Source organism: Colias eurytheme, chromosome 21 (genome assembly GCF_061535395.1).
Source record: "Colias eurytheme isolate Ceu_HAF_F1 chromosome 21, ilColEury1 Martin Lab GWU primary, whole genome shotgun sequence".
NCBI lineage: Eukaryota > Metazoa > Arthropoda > Insecta > Lepidoptera > Pieridae > Colias > Colias eurytheme.
The window spans coordinates 6,778,440-6,801,469 of NC_143000.1; the positions used below are offsets into that span (position 1 = coordinate 6,778,440).

At 34.2% G+C, this 23,030-nt stretch overlaps 1 protein-coding gene and 1 long non-coding RNA gene across 4 annotated transcripts; both read right to left on the reverse strand.

Annotated features, from left to right (window-relative positions):
• Positions 1-18: 18 nt before the first annotated feature.
• Lnk (SH2B adapter-like protein Lnk) lies at positions 19-15,443 on the reverse strand. Its single transcript, XM_090114670.1, has 5 exons — positions 14,603-15,443; positions 14,184-14,415; positions 12,889-13,082; positions 5,523-5,711; positions 19-2,479 (listed from the first exon to the last, which is right to left on the reverse strand). The coding sequence occupies exons 1-5, from the start codon at positions 15,290-15,292 to the stop codon at positions 2,315-2,317; spliced, it is 1,470 nt and encodes a 489-aa protein (XP_089970796.1). The 5' UTR covers positions 15,293-15,443; the 3' UTR covers positions 19-2,314.
• A 4,820-nt stretch (positions 15,444-20,263) lies between these two features.
• Positions 20,264-21,678, reverse strand: LOC149899235 (uncharacterized). Of its 3 annotated transcripts, none has more exons than XR_016457955.1 (5): positions 21,521-21,678; positions 20,994-21,228; positions 20,795-20,866; positions 20,596-20,676; positions 20,264-20,491 (listed from the first exon to the last, which is right to left on the reverse strand). It is a non-coding gene; the product is annotated as an uncharacterized LOC149899235 (long non-coding RNA). The 3 variants fall into 3 exon arrangements; XR_016457956.1 differs by having other exon boundaries at positions 20,592-20,676; XR_016457957.1 differs by lacking the exon at positions 21,521-21,678 and adding an exon at positions 21,317-21,495.
• Between the last annotated feature and the right edge of the window lie 1,352 nt (positions 21,679-23,030).

Below are 23,030 nucleotides of genomic sequence, written 5' to 3' on the forward strand. Positions count from 1 at the left end.
ACCATTAACTTGTAACAAGTTATAAGTTAATGGTCATAGTGCAATCTCCAGTGTATTAGATATAAGTTTCTTGACTTAAATATATGTCGACTATAGACAATTAACATTCAGAGTCTGCGCTCAGTAAAGTCAAAAGCGCTCCTTCACGAAGCGCAGAATCAAACTTGAAAAATTACAAACATTTATTTACATTCTTATAAATATGACGTCAACAGGATTTATGACAACGGATAAAGTTTAGACTAGATTTAATTACAAAGGCAACATTTTAACATCATCCACACGATGCAAGCTTATTTGGCGCATGGCAATACTTACAAAAATACTGTTTGTGCGCGTATAAAAAAATGAAACATTATGGTTTATGGTACACCATAGAGTGACTTGACAATTGACAAGTTAGTTATATTCTAACGAGTATTTATTATCTATAGCACCGTGTGGATGCAGGGACATTAATACACACTTCATTCAAACAACGCGGTATAAATACTTATAGCTACTTACATCTACTTCGTCAATTCCAACATTCACTTCATATAATTTATAGTAATGTAACTTTAACAGACAATATTTAAAGTTTAACTTTTGCCGTCATTATCGTAACCTTATTTGCTAATATACGATAAAGATAATAAATAGAGTTAAAAACTAAAATATTTAAATTAAAAAAAAACACATACGGTTTTGTTAAGAACGAAAAGATAATTGAACAAATAATAACAAAATTACCACTATGTACTCAAAATATTATATTTACTAGATAGCCGATAGTTAAAACTATTTAAATATTTGGATATATACGATACTCGATAGATATGCAAACACCCAGGCTGGAAACAACATCCAATGATTATACCTACTACAAATTTATTTCTAATTGCGGGAAATTGTGTCTATGGTAAAGTGACTGGGAAATTTCTTGTCTTTAACCAGAACAAATTTTCCCACATTTCGCGAATACTAAATTAACCTAACATTTTGTATTTTAGCTACAAAGGCAACATTAAAAAGCGACTAGATATATACTGTTGTCTTAAACAAATCGACCCTTTAATGCATCGCACCCAAATTGGCAGTTCATTGTACTAGTATATTAACTATTAGCATACAGAATACGGATTATAGCATAAAAAAACGTAACCTTTGTAAAAAAATAACCGTAACCTGATTATTGATTATGTACTATTGTACCGTCAAGGTATTTACTACATGGAATAAATTAATCATCGTTCTATTGTTAAGGTAAACAAATCTAAGAAATTGAGTAAAATATATACACAACACGTTCCAATAAATTAATAAGACAAACTTAATTAAATAATATTGCATAATATGTACATCGTTTGTGTATTTATAAAGCCACATGACTTGGACAAACATTGAACACAATTTACTTATAAATATTTTAACACAATTCTACTTGGGAAAAAGCTGCAGTAATTTAATGAAATAATTGCCTTAAACTACATTTTAAGACTGTTTGAATATTTAAAAGTAAATGTTCTAAAGATATATTATATAACTTACATTATTAACATATCTTACTAATTAGGTAATTGTTTTACTCGATAGTGCCCTGTAACAGATTTTATTTCTTTGACTAAGATCGAACCTCTTGGTTTTTTACTTTGAAGTCAGAAACTTCTGTGGACTTAGTACGAATTACGATACATACGATATTTTTAATTCATACCCTCTAGCTGAGCTAACTTGTTCTAAATAACACTGTTAGGTTTATGAAAATATTTACTGATTTATTTCAGTCTAGTATACTGCCAATCCCAAATAACCGGATTAAACAAAGGTGTCTATGCATAATTTTAACAAAAACCCTTTTAGACTTTTTTAATTCTTCCCTATATTGCCCCAAAAAAATCCTAATGACTTTCTACCTTCAAAAATCAGACCTACGAAAAAAAATTATAATTTAAAAAAAAGTGTAGATAGGTTACCAACACAACATTCGATCTTCAAAAACGGCACATTGACGCATACACGAGTAAGCATGTTTCACGCTACACCATGCCAAAGCCGGGAAACAAATGAAAAAATATACATCGACATTCCAAGGCCTTGCCGTTGCTGTACAGCTGATCCACGGTCTTGGTCAGGTATGAATCACTTCATAGTAAAAGTATACAATAATGTTTAAACGCATCCCGGACGGGGCACGGACAGGGCACGGACAGAGCACGGCCTCGTCAAAGTATGTCTTGATTATTTGAATCGTGAGCGAACAGCACTAACGTGCCACTCCGCACCCTATCTACACCTTTTTACTATCATTGCCAACCAAACCATATAATTTTGTCTAATCCCTTGAAGCACCATTTCTATCAGAAGTGGAGGGTCGTATATTACACAGTACATATTGGTTGTCCACCGCTCGGTTGTCTTGCGGACTGCTTGTTGCGTGAAACAGCGCCTCCATTTCCGCGCGACGCATTCTGACGTCACTACCGTGGGACACCTCCAACTGAAAAAATTGATGTTTTATTAGACTTAATAAATCTCGATATTGACTCGGTTTGATTGTACTGACTGGTGTTGCAATTTTATTTGGATTTCGTATAAGAGTATAAAAAAATATAAAAGGGTCAGTTACATGTAATATTTAAATCTTTGTAAGTTTTTATTGATAACTTTCACAGTTTCGAAGTGAAATTCTATGAATAATTAATGCGTAATTCGGTTATGATACATCCAAAACACAATATCATGCGGAAAGAAAGAATCTACAAAAAAATAAATAAAAGTTTATGTACAAGAAACAAAAAACGATATGACACTTACCATAAACACGAACATAAAAGCGAAATAGTTTCACAAGACACACAACAACCAGCAAATAAAAATAAAGCCATTCAGCGGAAAACTTTAATAATAAAAAAATTACAACCAAAATACGATTAAAGCTTGACAGAACATAAGTTCGATTTGTACAAAAATAACAATAAAACTATGCTACTTGGTTAGTTATTAATTATAACAGTCCATCAAAGCGGTCCTTACACAACAAAAACAATAAAATGTGGCTATAGGCGTTCATTGCCAAAATCGCGACGTCCACGTGAAAAAGTGCAAGCTATTGCAGGAAAATATATATAAGTAGAAAACGTCGCAATAGTAAAAGAGTACTGGCTACTGCAGTGGAATGTGCCTACATTCCCCCGACAACCAGACAGTCCGTCTTTGTATATAGATTGTTTTTTATTTGACATACTTTGTCTTATCGGTATAAGACATTAAATTCTATTTAAAAAAAAATACATGCCATTTCTTCTACTTTCACGATTGAAGAATTATGATTTATCAATGTATTTAAGGAGAAATTATTTTGTGTGTAAAGACCGCATATTGTTAAAGACACAAAAAAAATTGCTTAGCAAAAACTGGCTTTAGAACATTGAGAAATGACGACCAGCAAAAATTAATATACGTTCACTGTCGAAACAAACATATCAACTTAAAGTAAAATAAAGTATCGCTTAAATATAAATAAATTTACATTATGTAATAAATAAAATGCGTTCAGGAATCACCAGTGAACATAACTTAACAAATATACATGTATGTAAATTCTATTTTAATATTTTTTTCATAGAAATTATAACGAAAATAGTGAATTTTATATTGTTTGCTTATTAAACCTAAAATCGATTATATACAGATAGACATTTTTTTGAGTATGGCAACATTGCGCACATTAATTAAAATTTATTTACACTAGAAATTTACAATGCTTAAATTTCATTGAAAATATTGGAAAAATCTTAAAATTATAACTGAGAATTATAACTTAACATAGCCAATGTAAAAAAATGGCAAAAAAATATACAAAGCTGTACTGTACACTTACAACATGAAGAGCAACAAAACAAATATTCCAGTAACAAAATGAGGCAAGTATTTCTTAAATTATAACTAGTGAACTATTTATTTATACATACGATATAATATAACCCACTCTATTTAAAAGGAAGATAAAAACAGAAGCCATGCGTTAATTAATCTAACTAATTTAAAATCAAGTATTTATTTTAAAGTATTCAAATGCTTTATAAATGACTAATTTTTAAATGGTACTTTGCCACGGTACGAATATGTGAAAACTACTATATGGGGAATCATTTTAGAAGAAGAAAAGAGAGGGGACAGATATTTCAAATAAGCGATCATATTTATGTATTATTCGAATTAAACAATATTCCTACATATTTTAATTCCTGCCTCTGTAGCTTATATTTACTTTGAAATTAATTATTTCCGTTTATTGCACTTTCAAATAATCGGTGGGATACTTAGCCATAAAAATTTTAAATCCTTGCCTCATTTCTTTTGTTATTTGCAAACATTTGCATGACACATCACTTAAAAGCAAATTTTGCACCAAATGAGCATTTTTTTGAGATATTGTTACAGAATAACAAAAAAAAATTGGCACATATTTCTTCCAGAATTAAGCACCTTTCAAATGCTCATGTGGTGGAAAAATGCAATTATTTTTATGAATAAATTATATTAGAAATAAAATTACAATAATATTTGTATTTTTTTCTATGGTTTTAGAGATTTTTGCGTGTTGATTAACGCCAGTATTGTGAAATAATAGAAGTGTCTTGAATTAAAAATTAAATACGCGGCCAAAATTGAACCTGCTCACAATCTTTCAACATTATTTTTATAATTGAGATAGCAGTGGACGTTATATTCTCATAGACTGCACCATAATTGAAAAAAAAATACAGATCCATCAACCTGTACTAAAGTGGCACAGGGTATCAATAAAAAAATAGTACCTATTACATTGAACACCATCTATACTCTGATGCTTTAAAGAAAGGAATCTAAAATGTTGGAGCTTATCATGCTGTCTCGCTTGCACGCTAGTGCGGTCTATACTCTCTCTCTGTCAACGCAAGTACAAGCCATCATTCAATATTCCTCTCTTTAATGCATCGGAGTTACTATCTAGGGTTGCCACCCCTACTGTATTATTTAATATACATTATAGAAATATAATATAGTATGCATAGTATTTTTTTAGAGGTAAATCAGTTTGAGCTTTTTTAAGTTCATTAACCAATACACATGATAAATCAATTGGAAATTCCCAAAAAATATGTGTTCTATTCTATTCATTCCGAATTGTACTACTATATTATTTGCAATGTTTTGAAAATATTTATTATTTTATTTCCAAATGTATCTATACTATTACATGCCTTGAATTTCCGATTAGTACTTCTATCTTTTGCAATTTTTGAAGTGAAAACTTCTTTAGCGGTGTTGGGTATAAAATCTTAAACTCGCGTCATGACACGTGACCTGATCGAAAAAGCGTAAGACGGATGGATATCAAACTGTGATATCAAACATGCTCAACGTTAATAATCAAGTTTTCACTTCTGCCGGCACTCCCGGAGTGCAACCCGTCTTTTTTTTTACTATTCTATATTTTAATAAAGGTGGCAGCCCTACCACTACACTACTACACAACACTACTACGCATAGCTCACTTGGTGCCTCGCGCCGTCCTGGCACACGACGTACTCGGTGAGCGTGACGTCAGCAGCGCCGCCCGACTCGAGCGGGATCGGGTTCGCGCGGAAGTGCTCGAGCATCTCGTGCACGTTGGGGAACCAGAGGTGCTGCACCCGGCATTGCCCTGAGTCGCTGAGCGTCATGCGCAGGTGTTTCGCGCGCCCCTGGAGACAATAGATTATGTTAATAACTCAGGCCCCGGAATCACAGACACAATAGAAAATCTATTGTGTCGTGGACCGATCGGGCCGTTCGGGGCTCAATGGGTTAAGTGACGTAGCCTATCCGTACTGTTGTAATAAATTTGCGCCTTCAATAATCTGTGGTCACTTTTCATGTAATGGCAACATTTTGTTTTGTACTTCCTCTTCTCTGCGGACATTGCTCGTGTAACACGTATATTTTTCATCTTAATAAAGTTTTTCTTGTAAAACGTGCACCTGGGTTTTTATTGACTATACCAACAAGATAACAACAGGTTATGGGCCCAGGCTACGAAACAAAATATAGTCAATCAGTATAAAAACCTACGAAGAAAAAGTAACAATAATTGTACCGGTCACGCCACGTGTTCTGAAGTGTAAAGATTCGTGGTAAAGTTCTTTCAACAACAATATCAGTATGTCGTCAAACACATTGGCATTAATTGAGAAATTAACAGGCCGCGATAATTACGCCACATGGCGTTTTGCTGTCCAAACATATCTTCAACACGAAGAACTGTGGGACTGCATTGTGGATGATCAGACATTGGACAAGAGAAAAGATACAAAAGCAAGATCAAAGATCATTCTTTTAGTTGATCCGGTAAATTATGTGCACATACAAGAAGCTAAAACTGCGAAAGAAGTCTGGGAAAATTTGTCTCGTGTCTTCGATGACTCCGGGCTGACACGGCGAGTTGGTCTTCTACGTGACTTATGTAACACAACGCTAGAGGGATGTCCGAACGTTGAGGAATACGTGAGTAAAATTATGACTACTGCTCATAAATTAAGAAATATTGGTTTTCAAGTAGATGATGAGTGGCTCGGCACCATGCTGCTTTCCGGTCTACCTGAAACTTATAAACCAATGATTATAGCTATAGAAAGTTCAGGCATGAAAATTTCATCAGACTCCGTCAAATCAAAATTATTACAGGATGTCAAACAATCAAATAGTGATAGAGCTTTTGCTTCAAGTCAGAGATTTAATAATAAATGTAAAAGAAATTCTAAAGGCCCCCGCTGCTATACATGCAACAAATATGGTCATAAAAGTCCTGAGTGTAAATCAAATACAGTAAATAATGATCGGAAGATTTCTTATAAACCGACTAGCAGGTCATCATATGCTGCTGTATTTATAGCATCTTCTGAGTGCTCTGATTACTGGTATATTGATTCTGGCGCTTCTGCACATATGACAAAACATAAAAACTTATTCATAGAGGAATATACTTCAAATATTAAATCAATTAAAGTTGCAAACAACAAAACACTACCTGTTCAAAGCTCAGGAAAAATTAGCTTGAGTGTTTTTAACGATAGAGGCCATGAAAATGAAATAATATTTACAAATGTTTTATATGTACCTGAACTCACTACAAACCTGCTTTCTGTCAGTCAAATTGTTAACAATGGTGGCCAAGTAAGATTTAATAAGAATGGTTGTGCTATACTGAACAATAAAAATGTTATCATAGCTACAGCAAATTTGATTAATAATATGTATCGCCTAAATATGCCTGGTGGCTATGCATGCATATCTGATGTAATCAAGCAAGATACTTACCTGTGGCACCAGAGAATGGGTCAGTTGAACTTTCAGACGATGAAAAATATATGTGTTGCACTGAGTAATGTCCGCAGACCAACATCTGTCCGAAGACCAACAGATGTCCGTAGATCAACAGCTGTCCGCAGACCAACAGCTGTCCGAAGATCAACAGCTGTCCGTAGACCAACAGCTGTCCGCAGACAAACATCTGTCCGAAGACCAACAGATGTCCGTAGATCAACAGCTGTCCGCAGATCAACAGCTGTCCGTAGACCAACAGCTGTCCGCAGATCAACAGCTGTCCGTAGACCAACAGCTGTCCGTAGACCAACAGCTGTCCGCAGATCAACAGCTGTCCGTAGACCAACAGCTGTCCGAAGACCAACAGCTGTCCGCAGATCAACAGCTGTCCGTAGACCAACAGCTGTCCGTAGACCAACAGCTGTCCGTAGACCAACAGCTGTCCGTAGACCAATTACAGCTGTCCGCAGACCAACAGTTGTCCAAACGTACACAGCTGAGTACCTGGTTAATCGCTCTCCGACAAGATCGCTATCTTATAAAACACCAGAAGAGATGTGTACTGGATACAGATTTATAGCGTCTAATACAAGAAAATCAATTAAAAGCAGAGACGCTATATTCTTAGAATCAACAGTGAAAAGAGATTATGTGCCTATTGAATCAGCCACAAATAAAAGTTTAAATAAAACTCAGAATGTAGAAGAAATTGAATATGACTCGTCGGATGATAATATGTCCGTATTTAAGCAAAAAGGAACCACCCAGCAAAAACGCACTTCTGAGATATTAAAGGATTTACAAAAACATTTGCAGCTCTGTTAGATGAAGTAAAATTAAAATTTATTTTATTTAAATTCATTGATAAATTACTTATTTAAGTATGTGTATATAAATTTGCTCTGAATACTCTTAAACTTTCTAAATAATTAAGAAAATGTGCATGTGGTTCCTTTTAACATTTATCAATTGATAGGTTTTCTCTTATACAAAAAGGAACCACAACCCAGGGATTTAATGATATAAATGAAACTATGTATTTATAATATCGTAATAAAGCTTTAATTAAATAAATATATAAAATAATACTTATATAGGACGTTTATTCGACGTTATCATCAAATTGCATTTCGAAATCCACCGTGTCTAGTCCATCTATGTGGTCTTCTATTGCATCATCACTAATGAGACCGTTATAAAAACTCTGTGCATCTTGTGGAATGAGATGTAATATGGCCTGAATATCGCTAGAAGGTGAAGAAAGCTTCTCCAGAGGCACCGACGTATAAGGTTCTTCGTTATAGCTTCTGTAATAAAAAGAAAAAAGCTTTAAATGATTACACAGCCACGTAGGCTTTTATACGTAAGTATATGGCGACAGCAAAATATTATTAGTTCTTATAAAGCCGTGTCTATGACTATGTTGTATGTACATGCGCCATGTACAAAAAACTGGCTAAGTGCGAGTCGGACTCGCGCAACGAAGAGTTCTGTACCATTATCTATAAAAACGTCAAAAAAATCACGGTTTATTGTATGGGAGCTTCTTAAATATTTATTTTATTCTGTTTTTTGGTATTTGTTGTTACAGCGGCATCAGAAATACATCATATGAAAATTTCAACTGTCTAACTAGACGGAGGGACAGACAGACGGACAGCGGAGTCTTAGTAATAGGGTCTCGTTTTACCCTTTGGGTACGGAACCCTAAAAATCATATGCAACAGTGGCAACCCTAGCAAAAAATTAAATAAACTTGTTAAAATTTTGAATTTCGCAGGCTAGGGCCTTGTTCCGGTCAAAACAGTGGCCGCGCGAGTTTTAAAATCAAACAAATAATTATATGCACTGAATGATGTGGCTGAATGTACTGTACCTACTGAATCTGAATCTAAACGTATTTTACCAAAATAGTAGGTAGGTACCTAGATCATCGACAGTTATTTTTAAAACAGGGTTTAGTAGTTTCATCTCACAATGACAGCTATGAATCGTAACAAAATGACTCTTAATTCGACTCGCCTTCGTGAACAACAACATTGTCGTTAAAATACGTAAATCCACAGAGGATTCCTCTTGCACTTACTTAATGAAATATCTTCTTAAAATCACACCACAATCGGGAATGAATCAAAAGTGGATAAAGCGTACCTGCATCTCAGATTCAATAAGTACTTAAATGCATTAAATAAAACTACTTACCCGTTGTATCTTCATTATTATCTTCAGTGTTCGTCTCCAATGCTTTTCTTACCAATTGCTTGCTTATTTATTTATTACTAAACATTTTCACATTTAATTTTAAAGGTAATTAACAAAAACAATAGAACTTACTTTGCGGAGGAAAATAACACCGTCACCTTAGACCGTCACGTATTCGAACTACTTCGCTGAATATGTCACCTATATTGACAGATGTTCGACGTTTTACTTTAAAAATTGGAGTTTTGCACTTTGAGCTATTTAAGCTTAGATCATAAGTATTTAAGTAATGAAATACGTTGTTTAAAGATGAGAAGCATTGTAACAAGTCAAGGCATTTGGTTCCATATAGCGATGATGGCTTTCAGGATGTTTTACAATATTTATTTATGCATAATAGAACCGAATGCTTGTGGTTTTATTTTGCAATAAAAAATTACAATTAAATTATGTATTTATTTTACGCATAACCATACCACAGAAACCTGGTTCCATTTTGTGTATTAAAAATAATTGTTATTAATAGAAATATGTGTAATGTATAATGGTACCAAGTAGGTGTGGATCTGTTTTGTATAAAATGACATGATAGTAATTTCGTTTATTTGTTTGAACAAAGCAGTCCCGTGGTGCTGTGGTTCGGTTTTGCTTAATATGGTATTATTCGTTGTTGCTGGTGGTTCCTTTCTGCTTTTAGTATACCTTGTTTCCAACGTAAAAATCATGTGGTTCTTGTTTGTATAAGAATTTAGACCACTTTTGGATGAGTATTCTTCAATAAAATCAAAAAACGAAATTTGTCGAGTGGTTCCATTTTGCATAAATACGGACATATATCTGTTTAAATATTAAAAATAAAAGTGAAAGCTCTTACCTGTGCTATGGAGATCAACCAGATTATGAAGTTCTTATAATTATGAAAAAGCAATTAATTCTGTTGATGCTGCTAAATGGATAAAGTCAATTAACGAAGAACTTTATTCTCATCAACAAAATAACACATGGACTTTAGTGGATAAAACCCCTGATATGAAAATAATTGGTTGTAAATGGGTATCTCGCATTAAAGAGGAAACTACAGGTCCACGATTTAAGTCAAGGCTTTGTGCCAAAGGATATTCACAGACAAAAGGTATCGATTACCAGGAAACATTCTCTCCGACAGTCAGGTATGATTCCATACGTATTTTACTTTCAGAATCTGTCCAACAGAATCTTCAGATAATACAGCTAGATGTTAAAACAGCATTCCTGTATGGTGAGCTTGAAGAAGACATATACATGACCATACCAGAGGGCTTAACCTATGATGCAAACAAGGTATGTAAGCTTAATAAATCTTTATATGGCTTAAAGCAGGCTTCCAGATGCTGGAACTCTAAATTTGATACTGTTTTAAAGAAATTTGGACTAGTTAATAGTAAAGCTGATCAATGTGTGTATATTGGCACTATCAATGGAGAAAAATGTTACCTATGTCTGTATGTTGATGATGGATTATTATTTTCAAAAGATGAATCAACATTAAAGGAGTTGATTAATGATTTACAATCAATATTTGAAATTAAAACTTGCTCACTCAGAAACTTTGTGGGTATGGAAATAGAGAAAAGTGACAAGTATATTTTCATACATCAGTCAAGTTATATTGAAAAGTTATTAAACAAATTTAATTTATATAATTGTAATCCCAACAGCATTCCAGTTGATCCACATTTAAAACTAGAAAAAGGAGAAGGGGAAAATGAAAAGAACATTCCATATCGAGAGGCGGTTGGTTCATTGATGCATCTAGCTACAGTAAGCCGACCTGACATTTCATATGCTGTGAGTTTGGTAAGCCGTTTTTTAAATTCTTATGACAAAGACCATTGGAGCGCTGTTAAGAAAATCTTTAAATATTTAAAAGAGACTAAAGATTATGGTCTATGTTACACTCCAATGTCTGAACCTAACACAATCGTTGGCTATAGTGATGCCGATTATGCAAACGACCCCAGCACTAGACGTTCAGTCACGGGATATGTCTTTATGAGGAATGGAGGAGCAGTCACATGGGCTTCTCAAAGGCAGCAGACAGTTGCCCTCTCCACTACCGAGGCTGAATTCATGGCAGCCTGCGCTGCGACCAAAGAGGCTATGTGGGTTAAGCAATTGTTATGTGATATAGGTGAATTTAATCAAAAATCAGTATGTTTGAACTTAGACAACCAAAGTGCCATAAGTGTAATAAAAAAAATTAACTTTCATAAAAGATGTAAGCATATAGATATTAAATTTCATTTTATTAAAGAGAAATATTATAGTAAAGTTATAGATTTAAACTATGTATGTAGCGATGAGCAACTTGCTGATATCTTTACCAAACCACTGTCTAAAGTAAAATTTAGTTATCTGAGAGACAAAATTGGAATTCAATATTGTAACCAGTAACACTTGATTATTTATATTGTATAAGCCAATGTAAACTTTGTTTATAAATTATTTTAATTATTTTAATTTCATGTATTTCTGTGTATAAAAGGTAAAACTGTTTCTGTAAACTGTCTGTTAGAATTCTAACAAATATCAAGTGTTAAGTTATTAGTTTTCTTTTTGAAAATGTTAAGTTGTTTCTTTTATTTGTTTTGTATGAAGTTAAGATTGTTGAGTATTGTAGCAAACGTTAAATGAGAGCTATGCAGTAAATGTAAACTTTTGTGTACCGTGTAATAATTATAATGTGTTTGTTTTTAACAGTAAAAGTTAAATTTCTGTAAAATTGTAAAATTGTTGCATTCTGAAGGCATTAATTTAGGAGGAGTGTTGTAATAAATTTGCGCCTTCAATAATCTGTGGTCACTTTTCATGTAATGGCAACATTTTGTTTTGTACTTCCTCTTCTCTGCGGACATTGCTCGTGTAACACGTATATTTTTCATCTTAATAAAGTTTTTCTTGTAAAACGTGCACCTGGGTTTTTATTGACTATACCAACAAGATAACAACACGTACGCATATAGTTTCTTCAGGATATCAGACAAAATGTAAGCAGAGCTGCTTACATACAAAACATTTCACAATATTGCACACATCTGTTTGAAAAAACCTAAAAAAAAGAAAACAAACATTTGCCAGTCTAATGGAATTCAGAATTTGAATTCCTGGTCAGAAAACCTAATGAAGATCAGGGCTTAGACATGAGCAAAAAGATTTGTTTATTTATAGAAACAGTAAAAAGCGAAATAAAGTAAATCTTTTTTTTTCTACTAGACCTAATAAATTTTTTATCTTTTCTTTGAGGACGGCAAACCATTCACTTGCTAGAAGATACTTAGCAGATTGGATGTTTTCGATTCTCGGCTTGTATCAACTGACCTGAAAGTTAAACGTCAGCACGTATTCCCCACGCCGCGTTTCGCTCTGCCGCACCAAGTAACACCCGTGCGCCGACGTGCCGCCCGCGAGCACGCACGCCGCGGCCGCCGCACGGGCCAGTGTGCCGTGGAACCAGGGCCATTCCGCTAGGGATACCCGTGGGGGTGACTCGCAACCCTCTTCTGCTATTGAACCTGTGGAGAATTATTGTTCTTATTAGTAAAGGAGTTTTTGAAGTGAAAACTTCTTTTGCGGCGTTGAGCACTTTTTCTGTAATGGGTATAAAATCTTAAACTCGCGTCAGGACACGTGACCTGATCGAAACAGCGTAAGACGGATACCATTCCAAAATATCAAACATGCTCAACGTTAATAATCAAGTTTTCACTTCTGCCGGCACTCCCGGAGTGCAACCCGTCTTTTTTTACAAAAATTAAGGGATTTATTTACGTAGATATTGAATTATTAGTCTTGATTACATAGGTTTATACAAAAGGGCAATATCAATCACATCATATATACATTATCCAATAGATAGCAACACAAACTAGGAATATTTTGTTATAAAATTTTTTATTAAATAAATTTCTGGCTAGTCGTAGTGGAGTACACAATGTAATGGTATACATGATCATTGATCATATAATACACTAGCGGTCCACCCTGGCTTCGCTCATGGTACCTACATGTTTAAACTATCCTATCTCTCAAGTTGGATCGAACTGCACATGGTGTGCAAATATTTTTATAATCGGTTAAGTGGTTTAGGAGTCCATTGAGGACAAACATTGTGACACGAGATTTATATATATTATTAAGATAAGATTATTGTTTACTATTTAGAATTAAATAATAGCTAAATTCATATTAATTATTTTTACTTTGCAGCTGATGTGTTGGCTGGCATTTGAGTCTAACAAATTACTTATTGAGGTAATGATAATTTTTAAATCACCAATGATGTGTAACATGAGCACAATTAGATTAACTGAATACATACCTATGTGGAAAATATTTGTACTTCACTACATAGATGTATGATGCATACTTTAAAATAAGCACAATCCATAACAAAATCACACAAAAAAAAATTGGTTGTCTGTAAAGTCGGTTTACTGACCGCTGACGATAGTTGAACATGACAACGTCCGATTGTGCTTCTTTGTCGCCTCAGATGAGTCAGAGCGAGGTAACGCCGCATGAGTCATGTTTTTTCGTGCGTGCAGCCGGCGACGTTATAAGACGTTGTCACGTCAAAAAAACATTATCTATATCTATTGAAACATTAAAAATACCTAATTCAGCCTCTTCCGGAGTGTCAGTCGTTAAATCTGCATTACTAGTACTAGTAGGTAGGTCGCGTCGCGGTGGAAGGTCAGGGGGCGCTGGTTCTGGCATTCCTGCTAGTGTGTCTGGCGGAGGCTGTGTGGTGGGCGCTGATCGCATGCAGTACTTTATTGTTGCTAACCAAGATTTCATATCGTCAACATCTGCCGCTTCTATTACATATTCCATATTATTGTCAGCCTGGAATTTTGGATGAATTGATTAAATGTTATTACAAAAGAATAGCATACAATATACAGAATAACTTGCATTATATTATCAATTATTGATAATATGTTTCCTTTTTTAATTCAGAAAAATAAATATATTTTTAAAATTGGTTGCAAGTTAATCTGTAAAAAAACAAGTTATTAAAAAAGTATTTTACCTTCAATACAAAAGTATTTTCATGATCAGGCATTTCTAATGGTGTAGTTTCTCTTGCCTCAGATATGAGGAAGCAGAACACACCGCTTCTAGGTTTTTGAGCTTTAGGCGGGGAATAAAACTCCAACATGTACCCGCCAACTGTTTTAACTAGAGCTAGTCTACATTTCTCCCATTTTTGTGGGCCTCCTGGTTGCTCCAAGCTTTCAGGAGTTAAATAATTCACTAAACCCTCTTTTCTACATTCAACTACAATCTTAGCTAACTTTGTTTTATTATGTTTGTTCAAATTAGACGATAACTCAACCTCATCAGAATGCTGTTTTTGGAAAAGACCCTTACCACGCCGTAAACCTTTAAATGATAACCTTCTAAAGAAAGGTTTGTGATGAGTTTTTGGCGATTCTGTATCTTCTGAATAGTCGCTCTCATCGTGGCCTGTATGCGTTCCATTCGGTAATTTATGCTGTGCTTTCAACTTTCCGAATTCATAATCGAAATGCTCTGAGAAACATTCAACGAATTTCTTTAGCAATTCCTTTTGTGATGTGTAAGGCCTTGCCGTACCTTCGCTGGTACTGGTCTGGATATATTGTACGCAAGCCTTGGCAAAGTCCTGAGCGGCAGTTTTAGCCTGACGCTCGCAGAACTCGACCCATCCGTCGGAGTCGCCGTCGGACGGGCCGGCCATGGCAAGCAATTTCTTTATTAGCTCCACTTGGATAACTATAACGTTACACTTATAAACATAACAATTATCAATAATTTGTTTTGAAACTAACACTGTACAGAGATTTTATGACAATTTGCAATCAAAATAAGATTCATGATGCTCACAAGAATCTCGCGAAAACAATTTTAGTTGCCATATTTAAAAAAAAACTCGTTTTGAATAAAATTATATTAGAAGTATTTTTTATAAAATTTTATAATATTTTAAGTACAGTGTATAGAATTAAAGAACGAAATATTCTAATTTTTCTTTATATTAAAATTTTTACTATATTATCTCCATAATTAACCAGTGCAAACTTAGCACCCCATCAATGGAATTTTGGGTCGAAAATGACCTTGATCGTTAGGTCCCCGTTAGGTCCTTTAAGGTCCCACAATTTTTTCGTTAGGTCCCCTTTAGTTTTTTTTTAAATAATTTTTTAAATTTTAGGTATAAAAAAAAATGCACTTTAGCACCCCATCCATAGAATTTTGGGTCAAAAATGACCTCAATCGATAGGTCTCCGTTAGGTCCTATAAGGTCCCACAGTTTTTTCGTTAGGTCCCCTTTAGTTTTTTTTTAAATAATTTTTTTTTAATTTTAGGTATAAAAAAGTTACACTTTAGCACCCCATCCATAGCAAAATTGGCAAATTTTATCAAAATCGTATTCTTTACCGTTAGGTCCGTATGGGCTCATCATTGAAATTGTTGAATTATTTATTTTATTAAAATTATAAAATAATAAAAACCTGCGCATGCGCCTTAGAGCATTAAGGCATGCGCACATCATACATTAACAGCGCGAAATTTAAAATGGTATCGTTTCATTTATTAAATAAATCTATTGTTCTGAGAGTGCTTATTTATTAAAAACCTACTTTTCAACCTAGAATTAAAATAACCTGGTATTAGTGTCAATCTATGGTGTCAATATATTTTTTGTAGCGGCCACAGGGCCACACTACGGTCGAGGTATAGATTCGGAAAGAATAACATGTAGTCCGTTTTCTTATGGGCATGCTTGTATGGAAAGGTATACATTTTTGAGTAAAGCAATGAAATTTGGTTCGAATGTTGTACTCGTCCACCTAAGCCCAAATCGCCTGGTAGCCAGTGTCTACTCCCCGGCAGAAGGGAGGGAGGGGGGGTTATAGAACAGAGCGCCCGGCGCTCGGAAAAAAAATTCTGGCGGATTCATTTGGCCCTTTGAGTCGAGTTTGGTGTCTTTATCAGGTAACTAGATGATGCCCGATTCATTTTCCATACCAGTTTTTTAAGGTTCCGTAGCAAAATATGTCACAATCTTTAAAATAATAAACTTTTGGCAATGGCAAAATCCAAACAAACCAGTATATTTTTATATTTTTGTATCAAACTTGGTTTATAAAAAATACTGTCTGAAAGGCCATTTCATGCAGATTATAAAAACATTAACATGTTACATATATCTTACCATTTTCAGTGTGAAATAAATTATAGAAAGTACAGGAACGTTCGTCAGCGCAGCGTAGGGGACGGCTAATAGACCCGAAAAATAAGCAATAACATAAAACAAAAACCAGTCAAGTGCGAGTCTGACTCGCCCATCGAGTGTTTCGTACTTATTTGTCCTATACCATGTTATCTTGTCTGGTAGGACCTGGTTAACTGATACACACACACTTTCGTCTTTATAATATTAGTGTGATTTTTAATCATCTTTAAATTATAAATGAAGTCAGGTAACATTGTTAAAAATAAAGATATATAATAATAGAACGTTTTTGGATTAATGATAATTACAACTACCTCCATAATTACATAATTCGGTACATTTGAGCTGGTGTATAAAACACTTCAATCTGGAATTGCAAGATTTCACGCACCGACATCTTATCAATTCAAAGCTTCTCTTTTCTTTTTATTTCAGATGGGCAAGGCATATTTTGATTTTTTTTAGGTCCCTAAATATATTATACAGCCTGTAAAACTGCCCTTAAGGTGTGTTGTTTAAGGGCAGCTTCTGTGGGAGGCAAATTTTCGATTTGCCTGTCCGTTTTTGTTAAAAATTTGTTTGCGACCCTCATTTACTGTCACAGCGGGGTACAATGTGAAAAACAAACATGCACTTCTAATAATTATAAAAAAATATAAGTTCTGGATAAGAGTATCCTTAAAATATCGTGACCGTCCTTACCTATCATGCATTGTAATCACAAACTTTTCAATTTCACTGTGTCCATATTTGCCACTATAAAGTGCTACAAATCCTCGTGTGACATTCGGATATGCCTTCCATACCTCAAATGCAGGTGTACCTATAGTTCTTCTAGACCTTCTAGATTGGAATACATGATATTCTGTACTAGCCATATCTGTCGACTGTTCTTAACATTATTTTGGCTACTACTACTATATCGTGTGTTCCAAAGCTAGAAGGTCTAAAAGAACTATAGGTACACCTGCATTTGAGGTATGGAAGGCATATCCGAATGTCACACGAGGATTTGAAGCACTTTACAGTGGCAAATATGCAGACAGTGAAATTGAAAAGTTTGTGATTACAATGCATGATAGGTAAGGGCGGTCACGATATTTTAAGGATACTCTTATCCAGAACTTATATTTTTTTATAATTATTAGAAGTGCATGTTTGTTTTTCACATTGTACCCCGCTGTGACAGTAAATGAGGGTCGCAAACAAATTTTTAACAAAAACGGACAGGCAAATCGAAAATTTGCCTCCCACAGAAGCTGCCCTTAAACAACACACCTTAAGGGCAGTTTTACAGGCTGTATAATATATTTAGGGACCTAAAAAAAATCAAAATATGCCTTGCCCATCTGAAATAAAAAGAAAAGAGAAGCTTTGAATTGATAAGATGTCGGTGCGTGAAATCTTGCAATTCCAGATTGAAGTGTTTTATACGCCAGCTCAAATGTACCGAATTATGTAATTATGGAGGTGGTTGTAATTATCATTAATCCAAAAACGTTCTATTATTATATATCTTTATTTTTAATAATGTTACCTGACTTCATTTATAATTTAAAGATGATTAAAAATCACACTAATATTATAAAGACGAAAGTGTGTGTGTATCAGTTAACCAGGTCCTACCAGACAAGATAACATGGTATAGGACAAATAAGTACGAAACACTCGATGGGCGAGTCAGACTCGCACTTGACTGGTTTTTGTTTTATGTTATTGCTTATTTTTCGGGTCTATTAGCCGTCCCCTACGCTGCGCTGACGAACGTTCCTGTACTTTCTATAATTTATTTCACACTGAAAATGGTAAGATATATGTAACATGTTAATGTTTTTATAATCTGCATGAAATGGCCTTTCAGACAGTATTTTTTATAAACCAAGTTTGATACAAAAATATAAAAATATACTGGTTTGTTTGGATTTTGCCATTGCCAAAAGTTTATTATTTTAAAGATTGTGACATATTTTGCTACGGAACCTTAAAAAACTGGTATGGAAAATGAATCGGGCATCATCTAGTTACCTGATAAAGACACCAAACTCGACTCAAAGGGCCAAATGAATCCGCCAGAATTTTTTTTCCGAGCGCCGGGCGCTCTGTTCTATAACCCCCCCTCCCTCCCTTCTGCCGGGGAGTAGACACTGGCTACCAGGCGATTTGGGCTTAGGTGGACGAGTACAACATTCGAACCAAATTTCATTGCTTTACTCAAAAATGTATACCTTTCCATACAAGCATGCCCATAAGAAAACGGACTACATGCAACAAATCATTAATTTGATTCGGGATGACCTTCGCGTGGACACTCGAGGGGGCGGTATTCCAGTGGAACTGCAAGTGATGGCAGTTATTCGATATTGGGGCCGGCATGAGGTAGATGTGACTTGTGCTCTAGTTTTGGATATATACAATAGAAAAGCCTGTATAACGATCTATTACATTACAGATCCAAGAAGATTGTGCTGACATTCACAGAATGAGTCAACAGACACTTTCCCGTTTGTCCCGAAATGTTGCTATTGCGTTAGCTTCTAAAAGTTCGCGTTATATTAATATGCCGTCGAACTCAACCGAGGAAGCCAAAGCAATTAGGAAATTTGAGGCCATAATATGCGGGATGAAGCGTATCATTGGTGCAATAGATTGCACTCATATTAAGATACGCAAAGTGAGTGGAGAGGCTGGACAGTACTATGTTAATAGGAAGGGACATTACTCCATTAACACTCAAGTATGAACATTGTACAATAACATTTTAGTTTGATCATAGTGTATTTAAAGTAATAAATTTTCATTGTTATGTGTGCTATTATGTGTTTCTAATTTATAATAATATTGATGACAATAATTACAGGTAGTATGTGACTCTGACCTTAAAATCTGCGATATTGTGTGTCACTGGAGAGGAAGTACACATGATTCCCGCATATATAGAGAAAGCTCAATAAAGCGGAGGTTTGAGGAGAATGAATTTCATGGGAAGCTGATTGGAGATAGCGGGTATCCTTGTACTTCGCATCTTCTAACACCAATATTAAGACCAAGGACACAGGCAGAAGAAAGGTACAACCTGAGTCACATACGAACAAGGAATACTGTAGAGCGTTGCTTTGGGGTGTGGAAGCAAAGATTCCGCATACTCAACGAAACAATGCGAGGGTCTCTGCAAGTGATCAAGACCACTATTGTTGCTTGTGCAGTTTTGCACAATTTAGCAATACTCTTTAATGAGTCTATTTTAAATCAAGGTATTTGTGCAAACTAATATGTAAACAAAGTATATTTAATAATGCCAATACATAAAAAATAAGCATATTTTAATTCTTTATTTTGTATTTTTCTAGATCCTTCAGGCCTTGAAAATCAATTATTAATCGATCCAACTATCCCTGATAATATAGAAGATGAAGACGAAAATATAAACAGGGCCATTTATATTGAAACTTATTTTAATCAATAAAAACCATATTTTATTATTTTTCAAAATTTATTTTTTTTAAATATTCCTCCTCTAATGCAAGTATTTGGAGCTTCTTCTCGTGAAGCTCCCTCTCTTGTTCTATTCTTAATAGGTGAAGCTCCCTCTCTTGCTCTATTCTTAATAGATGCAACTCTTGTTGTTGCTTCATTAATTCCTCCCTGCTTTTTTTTGCAAGGAGGAATAATTGATGCTCGTAATTGGAATTTGATTTCCCACTGTAAAAATAACATAAACATTAAACATTATTTCACATAAATCACAGCTGAACAATAAGCACAGGAAATTTCATGAAATTCTATTTTCAACATTACATACTTACGTTTTTTTTTGGTTTAGCTTTGAAAATATGATGTGTAGGATTTATACGTGGCAATTCAGTGGAGAAATTTGGCAATTCAGGCTAAAAATAAAAAAATAATAATTATTTTAAAATAATATAAATTTTATTTATAATACTGATATTTTTGTATAACATAACTGATAAAAATATTATACAAATTATTATATAATATGATTACCTATGCATGTGCAGTGCTTTCATCATTTTCATTCAATTTCAATGTATCATCAGCAGACTCCTTAGTAACTTCCTATAAATATATAAAATATAATTACTCAATCTCACAATAAAAAACTATATATGCATAGCGCTATTATCCCTTAATGGATATTCCAAATTAAGGAATAATAGCAGTAGAAAATGTAAAAAATATAAACCTGTTGGCCATGTGTTGCATCGCTATCGAAAGGATTGTTATCAACCACAAACTCATTAGGAAGAGCTGCTATAAGCTCTTGATCTTCAGGCGGAGGACTTGGTGGCGGAGGTCCCCCGCCTGTCATGTTTCTTGCCGTTCTAAATTTGTGTTCCGAAGCCTTAGCTTTCTTCAAATTCCTCCACTGATTTTGTATTTGGCTTAAGTCCCTTTTATGGAGTGAAATGATATTATAACTGAAATATAAATACAATAATAATGTTATTACACTGTAACAATTTATTAAATACAAGAAACTGTTAGAATAAGTAAAACTAAAATAACCAAGACAAAACATCTTCCCATGCAAGTTTTTTTGCTGTATTTGTATTAGTCGACGTATCCTTATTCTCTAATATAATATGTGCTCGCTCGAGCACTAATTATTTTCGAAGCACTTTCTAAAGAGCAATATATATTTATTAATAAGCATTAAAACATGTAAGGAAATAAGTACATTCTATTAGATTTCTTGTGTACATTACGTACCTTATCCTCCTCACTCCAATTCGTCGAACGAGAACGTTTATTGATCATTGAACTCATTTTAAATTAAAACTGAATTTGAATTTATCAAAAATCTCAAATCTGTACAAATGTTTGAAATTTGAAAGTTATCAATATCCTGTCAGTTAAACGTCATACAAAATAAAGTCTACCATTCATATTTGTCAAAAAGTACATTTTTAGTCAAGTTTTACGTGAATAGCGGGTTTTATTTCGATAATGTTACTAGAAAAAAATACATATATTGACGTAACTTAGTTGAGAGACTGCTGAGATAGGTTTATAAGTACCTAAGATTATTTTAATCATTGTTTAAGGAGTTGAGAGTTATTTAACTGAGAGGTGTTTATGCAACAGATCAGTCAGTTTTTATAAGTAAGGCTGGTAATTTTTTACGACATCACATTAGAAACCTCAAAAATAGCAGTACTTCTCCACTATTTAATGGATGTTATTATACATATAAACCTTCCTCTTGAATCACTCTATCTATTAAAAGAAACTGCATCAAAATCCGTTGCGTAGTTTCAAAGATTTAAGCGTACAAAGGGACATAGGGACAGAGAAAGCGACTTTGTTTTATACTATGTATAATATAATAATGATAGTGATAGCACAGTATTACAATATTATTTCCTACAGTAAGGAAACGCCTTTGATGTCGCGCGATGCCGCCGCCAGTGTAGGTATTTACGCTGCCACACGAAAATACGCTAGGGTTGCAACAAATGGGAAATAAAACAATTGTGATTATTAATATTATGATGAAATCATTTATTCATATGTACATTCAAAATAATTGCGATTATTAAATCTGATGTAATCATTTGTTCATAAATATATAATTACAGATATTGCACTGCTAAATATTATTTACGTGGACACTTTATTTTTGGATGTTCTTAATTGTATATTATACCATTTAAGAAGTAATGCATTCGCATTGGGATGTACAATCTGATTAGAAAATAATGAGGACAACATATACATAGCTTTGATTTTAATTCAACAGATACAATTATTAATACAATCTTTCTGAAATATTGTTTCCTTCTGGGATTTCAATGTAGATTTACATCCGTAAACGGAACAGTTTTTGCGCGCCATAATAGAATATGTAAGTACCTATGTATAATAAAATTATTACACAAAAAATACGACTGCGTCGTCCTTTCGCGATAGTTAATGCAAACTCAGCGTGATTGCATTAAGCGGCCCGCGTCGCCCGACCCCCCGCCAGTTCCCCTCCGTTTCTCTGCACAAGTACATTCGTCGCCATACTGTAGGAAATATGGTGATACTGTGGTGATAGTCCGGCTAACGAAAGATAAGACTGGAAAAGGCGGCAAATTCAAAAAATCATCATATTAAGGTAACCTAATGGTAACTTAGGTTATAGTTGGAAATAAAGTTTTGATACTTTAATTTATTATTACGAGCTTTGTTTTTTTGAGAGATTAACAACCTCTACAAACTCTTCATCTATATAATA